This window comes from Anticarsia gemmatalis, chromosome 12, assembly GCF_050436995.1.
Source record: "Anticarsia gemmatalis isolate Benzon Research Colony breed Stoneville strain chromosome 12, ilAntGemm2 primary, whole genome shotgun sequence".
Lineage (NCBI taxonomy): Eukaryota > Metazoa > Arthropoda > Insecta > Lepidoptera > Erebidae > Anticarsia > Anticarsia gemmatalis.
Window position 1 is genome coordinate 8,858,985 of NC_134756.1, and position 9,586 is coordinate 8,868,570.

A 9,586-nucleotide genomic window follows, 5' to 3' on the forward strand; every position below is an offset into this window, starting at 1 on the left:
GATATACAGATACCTAGAGGCCAAACCACTCCGAGACGAAACTTACCTGAATGTTTAACTATCTCAACTAACACTAACTTGAGAAAGTGTATCCGAATTCAGAGTGATTGAACTACTAATGTAATATTAGTTAGGCAAGATTAATTGATATTGCAATCTCCGATCTATTTCGAATTTCCTTGAATGTATGAGAAACTAAAAATAAACAAAATGGTAATACAAATCTTAATATAATTTTATACAATAACCGCTGAGTTTTTATTAACCTATTTTTATAATCCTCAATATTACAAGAAATTATTATATGACAATAAATTACCATTTATTAAAAATTACATTACCAAATACATATTTAGAGATTGTATTTTTTATTTTCATCTCAGATTAATATCGCGATTATCTTAGAGTTTCCCACATTTTATTAGATAGAAAATTTGGACGGGAGAGCAATATAATTAAAATGTCGAAATGATAGGGAAGCCTTGACCCAAATAACTATTACGTGACAGAAGCTGTCTCTTGCCGGAAATACTGCCCCCTCAGTTATCGATGATTTCACGGAAAATTGAACAGCTCGACTTGAGATAACACATATTTTTTAGGTATTATAAGTAATCTAGACTTTAGTTAGATGCTAGATGTAAACATTCTTCATGTTTATCGTAGTAAGTTTTAGTACAACTTATAATTCGTGCGTGAATACACATCTTTAAAAAAATAATTTAAGTGGTTAAATATTTGACATTAAAAAGTTTTTTTTTGTGAATTATGTGTATGACATTGGCTATAAATAATAACCATGACCGATATAAAAGAAGACAATCAATATTTTTATTTCATATTATTACGTTGGATCTAAGGAAAGATAGTAGTACTTATTCCATAATAATATTATTACGGTGGGTCTAAGGAAAGATAGTGGTACTCGTGCCAAAGAAAACTAAACACAATTTTGTGCATGTTGATATGGTCTGTGTGTGTCGAAACACATGTTAGTAAAAATTGGATCATAAAAGCTGGTCCGGGAACCGCAATGAGTGCCGCAATCACATTCGCAGTAATAAATGAACCCGCTTTCGAGAAACTACGTAAAAATGGTGAACTTAAAAGCTGATCAATTTGTTTTTGTTTGCCTGTACTGTCTCACTGCTGGGCAAAGGCCTCTCCCATTTTTTCAGTTATTCCTATTATTTGATTTCTGTGTTCAATCCCCATCAAATGCGTCTAGGTCGTCACATCATTTATTGCTGCAAATTAATTAATATAATAATTAAATATGTGCAATTTACATCTATGTATATGTGACGCTCTAAATGCAAAACACGTATCTTTATCAATTTCTCAAATATCCGAGTTCGTTAAGCGGCTTATCTACAAACATATTCATTGTTCTTTTAAATTTCATTCGGATTCGTATAAAGCGCAAACAAAACGAATTACATTCAAAATCCTGTTTGTATTGTGTTCTCCAATTTGGTAGAACGTGCCGACAAAGCTCAAATCACTCAATCGTTGGCCGGTTAAAGCCGGAGTATTGCATCCCTCAATGTTCGTACTAAATCGATGACAACTCATAAGTTAAGCGGTTTTTAGACTGAGCATCATCCATCAGATAAAAAAAAAACATATATTTATTTGAAGGATGATTTCCTATTACTGTACTAATCAGCTACCAAAAGATTTTATATGAAAATTGATAAGTAATTTTACTTACAATATGGGTACCGGACGAACTAATTCTGAGGTACATTTCAAATGCCACTCACGATACTGGATAGTACACTGACTGTAGAACAGTGAATAAGTATTTTTGTAATAATAATAAAGAAATACACGTGTATGTACTTACAAATACAGAAATAAATGTACATTACGATTAATATAAAAGTATTGGTACTTTGGAGTTCTGAGTCTTGAAGATAATTTAATTTCCATTTATTGCCAATCAATGTATGAATATTGGCTTCGTTTAAATAAATGTTTTATGAACTACGGAAATCAATATTGGAGTGTACTTGTGGGAAATCCCGAAAGTTTATTTCACTGATCTTATTCAATTGATTGAGTGAATGTTTCTTAGAAATTGACAAATACAAATTCAGTATTTGTAATTAGATCGCTAATAAGCGTTTTTCCGGGAAGAAAGCTGCCAACAGTAGTGTGATTTTCTACAATCGTAACCATCGAGTATCGAGAGCTTGTTTAAAATGGAATGCAAAAATAGTTTCTCCGACGTCAGCTAGAGGCGCTTATAAGGTTTTCATAAAAAAAATTGAAAGCTAGCCTGTTGTCGATACTCGATAATAGTACAGGATCGTGCTACAGACATACTGATAAATGTCAGTTTTAGTTATTTAGGCAATAAATTGGATTTCAAAAGAAATCTAGTATTTTACTTCTAGCATTAACATTTAAATAAGGATAAGTAATTCAAATTAGGCTCGTTACCCGTAAACAACTTTCACGCCAATTTACAAATGTAAATGACTATAATTTAGAATGTCCATTTCTATGAAACAGGTATTAATTTCATGAATATTTCAGTTTTTGTGAGTCTTTAGGGCTTATTAACATAATGAATACTTTGCAATTATTGCTTAAATGAGGAATATTATACGAGTGTTCTACTTTAAAGGTAATAAATCATCATCATCATGAAAATGTAACAGTACCGTCGAGTTGTTGCAGTTCTGAAGGGAATAAAACGGAACAAATTATAATTCCCGGAATAAAATAATGGTGGTTACATTATAACTTTGGCTAGTACTTTACGTCTTTATATTTATGTTGAAGTATTCGTACTTGCCGCAAGATTTATACTTCTTCTTCCCTTTCAAAACTTTATTAAAATAACTTTAAGAATTTTGTACGCGTAATTTTCGCTGAATATATTTCTCTGCTGAGTATATTTTACTATTTTAATAATATTATTATTTGTCTTGAGTCCATCACGCTGGCCAAGTGTGGGTTGGAGTCTTTGCATGCCCTCAATAAATGTATTAAACAAATTTTAGGCATGCAAAGTTTTCTCACGATGTTTTCCTTGACCGTGAGAGCAAACCTGCCCTCTCCCTCGTTTGAGAGGAGACCCTTGCCCTGCAGTGGGACAGTAACGGGTTAAAATAAATCTATGTCTATTAATATTTTACAAAGTATTACAAAATGTGTAAAAGCAAACCTATCATTGAAAATATTATTATTTTATTTCCTCTTATATTCTCAAATAGATATTCATAAGAGTAAGCAACAGTTAAAATTCGACACGTGTTTCGGGTAAAATATTTTGTAAAATTAATAATTTTCGTATTTAATCAGTTGATTTTTGCTAATGAACGTGGGCTCCTACTTATGTAACCGGCTCTTTCCAATTAACGTTGTGAAATTATAATATAAAAAATGTTGACTTTAATTTTTTTTTTCTTCAATGGAAGTTTAACTCAACAAAGTATTTATCAGTTGTATATTAAGGGAAAATTCTTCCCTCTTCAGAAACCTAGAAACCAGCTCATGGTTTTTTACTTACATTAGAAAACTAAGACCAATGAACAGGCGAAATGTAAGTACTTGAAATAAATAGTACCTATAATCTATTCTGTCTATGGTTAGTGGTCAACCTGGTGTGAAAGTTGTTCAAGCCGCCCAAAAGGCCTTTGACATGGCTTAACGACTGTTATCTTAGAAGACAACAACTGGGACCGACTTTTTACGTGCCCTCCGAAGCACAGAGACGCTCAGTTCAAATACCACTATGCGGTCACCCATCTATAGAATGACCGCGCCAAGGGTTGCTTAACCCACAGATCGTTTACCGACCGGTGAGCGCAACTGGCTATGAGCGCCTCAATATATCACTAAGTAGGTCTGTCTTCCACTTTGTCCCATTTTCAGAAGGACTTAATCTCCGCTGCTTACCACAGAACGGCCCTTATTGTGCCTTGTATAGGATTAGTCGTTCGACAGACAGGATTTGTACCAGATGAACGCGATTTAGTACAATTTGTACTGCTCTTAGCGGTCCGTGAAGTGATGAATAGCTTGAATTCCGTAAAATAAATAGCCGTTTCATTGAAAATCTGTTTATTCGTCGATTTTATACTCGTAGGTAGGTATTATATTGTTTCAGCCTATATTGTTTTTGTTACAATTCTGATACATAACAGTAGGTGACATTACATACACGATCTATTGCGCGTGTAAGACCAAAGGAAAGAGCGTATTTTAGCTCTTTCCGTTGTTGTTTCACGCGCGAAAGAGCGTGTGTGTAAAGGGACCTATTGAAAGCTTACCTATAGTTAAAATAATTGACGAAAATAATAATATTTATTAATTTTACAACATGATAAGAAAATGTCGACCAAAATGGTTTATTTAAACTGACATAATGAATTAATCTTATAAAAATGTAACTAAGCCATAGTTTTTGTCATCTTCGTCGAAGTGTACTCCCAATTGTCTGCGAATATTATCTTCAATTTTAGCAAATAGAATGCTTTCCTTGTGTGTCATACGAGGAGATTCTAGCAAACCTGCAAGTATAACAATAACGCGTTTTAAATTCGTACCTAGTTCTCAAGTATACTTATTACGCAGTGGGTAGCTTTAGCTAAATTACACAAACAACCCCATAATACTTGTTCATCTCGTATAATGCACATTTTAAATGACTGAAGTTTTTTTCTACTATGTAATGGGATTAAAGAGAAAAATAAGCCTATTCATATATACTCTTAAGGCCGAGGGTAGAAGTGGTTCTTCATGTTTAGCAATTGTTAAGCTATCTTGCTATCTTTGTCACTTTGGCGTGTACAGTAAAGAAAAAAATACTTTCGAGCGTCATTGAAAATTTTGTGAGTTTTCTCAGTCGTCAGTTTTCTCTTAATAATAACAGTATAGATTATACCTAGATTAATACACTTCGCGACTTCAATAGCTTCGAACACCAATCCAGCACTGTTCTCGAAGTTATACGGAATAGGTGATGTGTGCAGCTCGTATCTCTTCACTGTTCCATCTGATAAAATCATCTCATTTGGGAAATGGAACGGCTGATTCAACTAAAAACAAAACCAAAGTATTTAAAAGAACCTGGAACGATATAAGTAGGTATCATTTGTTGCTAAGATGAAGGAAAATATCACGATGAAACTTTGTGCCTGAGAGTTCTATAAAACAGTTTTAAAAGGAATGAAAAGTCCTCGCCGCAGTTAGCCAGCGTGGTTTACAGAAGCCTAAACTACTTACTCATTCCGAGATTGGAGCCCAGCCCATTGCCCAGCAGTGGGACAGTAATGTGTAACCAAAAAAAAGGTTCTTATGTTACCTCGTCACCAAACATTCAGGTTCTGAATGAATTAAAAAAAAAACTTAGGATTCCAAAGTAATGTTATCTTACTGTTATTCTTCCCTTCGTCCCATACACTGTCGCCTGATTCCTCAACTGCTGTTGAGTATGTGTATTGAGCACTGCGCGGCGTCCACCCTCAAACTCCAAGATAATAGTCTCCGATATGTCCACTCCTTGATCATTCAATGTGCCAACAGCAGTCACTTTGGTTGGCTCTTCTTTGAATATGAATAAGGCTATTTGGAGAACGTAGATGCCGATGTCCAGGAGAGCGCTCCCGCCGAACTCTTTTTTGCTGAAAGAAGGAAAAGATATAAAATAATCATATCTCACGAGAACCTCTCGTTTTGAAATTTAGTGCAATATTTAGTGTCGCTAAAAAACCTAGAATATTAGGAAAACACTAAGATGTATGGGCCGAAAAAACTTACGAAATGTATCTATCAATCACGACATCTTTCCAATTCTTTGAATTAGTTCACTAAATCCATAGTACATGAGACGCAGACCAGATATCAACTGTATATAAGTGTCGACAGTCAAACTATACAAAACAAGGAAACTCATTTACACAAGGTAAAATTTCTTGATGTATCTACATTTGTGTATGTACGAAAGGATCAATAGGGAATATCATTGCGGAACAAAGTAGAATAACTGGCCGGTTAACTTACTTGATCCTTTCAGCATCACTGCAAATCCCGAAGTTCACTTCAAAGAACCTAACATCTCCAATTTTCCCCGCATTGATTTCCTTCTCCATATCTAAGTAAGCGGGAGAAAATCGGGACCAAACTCCTTCCATTAGGAATAACTTCTTACTCTTAGCAATACTGATCAGACTGGCCGCTTGCTTTTCGTTCATGCAGAATGGCTTCTCGCATAACACGTGTTTACCGTTCTCCAGGTAAAGTTTTGAGAGTTCATAGTGGTATGGATTTAACGCGCCGATGTAGACAACGTCTGAAAATGGATACAACTTCGTTGAAACTTTGGCCTCTCTATATGGTATACTAGAGGCCCCCCGCGACTTTGTCTGCGTGGAAACCCTTTCTGTGTAAATCCCGATCCCTCGGGAAGTTCGGAATAAAAAGTAGCCTATGTGTTATTTTAGGTCTTCAGCTACCTATATACCAAATTTCATTGTAATCGGTTCAGTAGTATTTGCGTGGAGGAGTAACAAACATCCATATATAATAGTATGACAGAACATTAATGGTCCGAAACTAATTGGCATTAATGCATTTGGCAAAATCTCTTTAAGCTGGGTATTTGTAAGGCAGAAAAAAATATGACAAAATTATTGTTTGGCCGAATGTTATGTGCATACTTTTAGAACAGATTTTAAAGGAAAATAAAATAAAGCAAATGTTTAGAGCTATGTTCATAGTACCTATTATCTTTAATGCTGATGAATGGAAGTAAGTACCTAGTTCTAATACGTATGTATAATTATTAATATGTAACCTTATCACGTATTCTAAAGTACATACACTTAGTTATTACTAGAAACATTCTATTTTACGCCACTTCGTATTACCGAGATAGTCGAGAGTCGTTAAGACAAGCATAATCATGATAAAGTAGGCCTTGGAACTCGTTACTACAGTAAACAATACTCTTTACAATAATATTCAATAACTACAGAACAACTTGAGTGGTTTACGTTATAGATACCTATTTTATAGTTAAGTTAATAGTCAAAGAGTCGAGCAGTAATAGTCGAAGTGATCGCCTTCCTTGCAAGCGGCCGGGAGATTGAATTTAATATGACACACATAATATGAGTTTCCGAAGTTTTATGTGTATTTTTGTTGCCACCGGCTTAGGGAAAAATCGTGATGAAGCCACGCATCCTTGAGCAAAGTCTGGCAAAGTTGCTAACTCGCAATTGGTCATCGTATTGGCCTAAAGGTTTCTCTCTCTTCCTTCCGAAACGAGATTCTCGAACCCAAACCTATTACCAAGTTAGTAGTGGGTTATAATATCTTATAACTATATTATATAAATACGAAAATGGTACCTATAATAAATTCGTAAAATAACAAGTTAATCTTACCAATATCATCGCTTTCAGCCATAACTTGATAGGAATCGTATACTTTAGGTATGTTACGAGTTACGGCGAACTGTGCAGCGCTATCCATATTCCTCGCAGCTACAGCCATGATGACCTGGTCTCCCTTGTCGGGGTACGAGTTGAAAGCGTTCACGAAGTCATTGCAGATCTTACCGGCCGTCACGATGCCCCAGCGTAAAGTCTTCTACAAGTAAAAAACAATGAGAAAATCGGTTAACAGACATACATGTCATCACGTCACTTTATGATAGGGGTAGGCAGAGACCAAAGAACGCCACTTGGGACCATCATTAAAAACTTCCTTTGCCTCACTCACGTCCATACATCTTGTCATACAGGACCGCCGGTTAAGTACTAATCACTTAACATGCATAAAAAAATGTAATAGTAAAACCGCACATACCAGGTTCTATTCTCGCGTAAGGTTCTAACACTTGGTGTAACTACAAACAATTGCACTATTTGGGATCGAAGGGAAAGAAGCGTGTTTAACAAAAACTCCTAGACGAATATTTCTAGGTGAGAAAGAGGCATAATTAATTTTACAACCAATTTTATATTTTCATTTATAAAATTATGATATGTGATGTTTCAGAGATCACTGGGTTAAGGATCTTAGGTTCAACTTTGTTAAATAGCAAAGACAAAAACCACTTTGATACATTTCTACTTACCGTTTTACTCGACATATTAAATGGTCAATCACTACTAGATATACGTGCAAACTTTATAAAATAAATTATAGAAGTAATCAAACAACAAGCTTGCCATCTCTCTATCGTTTTGAGTACTGATAATTGAAGTGGACTGACTGCTAAACAACTTATTCATAGATACTATAAATTATTATAGTATCTATGAATAAGTCAACGAAGATAACTATCATTAGATAGTTATAAGTGTTATAAATAACACGATATCTATTGAATTGTTATATCTACTGCAGTGCGATGCACTTCAAATGATAATATTGAGTACAGTGAATTTGAAATTTATAATGAACTGCAGAAATTTTTCACACGGCGCCCGCTAGAGGCGCTGAGAAGATATTCAATTATACATAGATTTTTTTTATAGTTATCTGGTTAGCCAATTCATATAATATATTATAATGTAACTTTGAGGTGTCGACGAACTATTTAATTATGTAATTATAATCCCTTCCCTCATCATTTATTGCATTGCTTAACTTATCCATGCCGATTTTCATGAAAATCCGTTCAATAACTTAACTGTGAAAGCATAACAGGCAGTCAAACTTTCTTAATATTAATGTAGATATGAATTGTTGTTATTAAGACATTCCGCTTGTCAAGTACTCGACCTAAAAACTTATCTACCAATGCCATCTGTAAATAACCATTTAATTTAAATAATGGCGTCTACAGCCCATTTTTCCTATTTAAGCTCAATATTTTGGCGTACGACCAAAATCCAATGGTTTCTACAAAGACCTACTAACCTCTTGCAATATCTTATGGAACCTATTAATATTGTCAATTGCATGTCGTAACGATGTTTTAACCGACTTACATGAAGTTACCGATGCTATTTGTCTTAAAGAATAATGTATATAACGTTTTACGGATTAATTCTACATATTTGCAATTAACCGCAGTAAGAATCTGTAGAGTGAGATCTACGGCCAGTTTTTTTTATCAAAAGTAACAGTCAAAGTATGGGGCTAAAGTAACATTAACTTCGTGACATATTTGACTTGTCAGTCAAATACGTCACGAAGAAGTTAATGATAGTTTTATGGGAAAACAAATTTGCCTTTACAGGACAAATGTCACCAAATATTCTTTTTCTTTGATTATAATACACTAGCCGACCCGCGCAACTTAGCTTGCGTCACATAAGAGAGAATGGGTCATAATTTTCCCCGTTTTTGTAACATTTTTTACTGGTTCTCTGCTCCTATTGGTTGTAGCGTGATGATAATGGGCTATCTAACAGTGTAAGAATTTTTCAAATCGAACCAGTAGTTCCTGAGATTAGCGCGTTTAAACAAACAAACAAACAAACAAACAATCAAACAAACAAACTCTTCAGCTTTATAATATTAGTATAGATGACAATCGAAATAATACACAAGTTTTTGCTCATAGCTAAGCCGTAAGAGAAAGAGGTCTAATTTAATTTCAAAACATTAGCATAAG

General features: G+C 34.4%; 1 protein-coding gene across 1 annotated transcript; it reads right to left on the reverse strand.

Annotated features, from left to right (window-relative positions):
• Positions 1-4,131: 4,131 nt before the first annotated feature.
• LOC142977128 (trans-1,2-dihydrobenzene-1,2-diol dehydrogenase-like) lies at positions 4,132-8,225 on the reverse strand. The gene is made up of 6 exons (XM_076120857.1): positions 8,099-8,225; positions 7,404-7,608; positions 6,019-6,307; positions 5,393-5,639; positions 4,901-5,054; positions 4,132-4,526 (listed from the first exon to the last, which is right to left on the reverse strand). Exons 1-6 carry the CDS (start codon positions 8,111-8,113, stop codon positions 4,393-4,395), a joined length of 1,044 nt encoding a protein of 347 aa, XP_075976972.1. The 5' UTR covers positions 8,114-8,225; the 3' UTR covers positions 4,132-4,392.
• Between the last annotated feature and the right edge of the window lie 1,361 nt (positions 8,226-9,586).

Coding starts and splice junctions, on each gene's coding strand:
- LOC142977128 (XM_076120857.1), bottom strand. Junction 6,308..7,403: donor GGCTGAAAGCGATGATATTG/GTAAGATTAACT, acceptor ATCCATTTTCAG/ACGTTGTCTACATCGGCGCG. Junction 5,640..6,018: donor AGTGATGCTGAAAGGATCAA/GTAAGTTAACCG, acceptor TCCTTCTTTCAG/CAAAAAAGAGTTCGGCGGGA.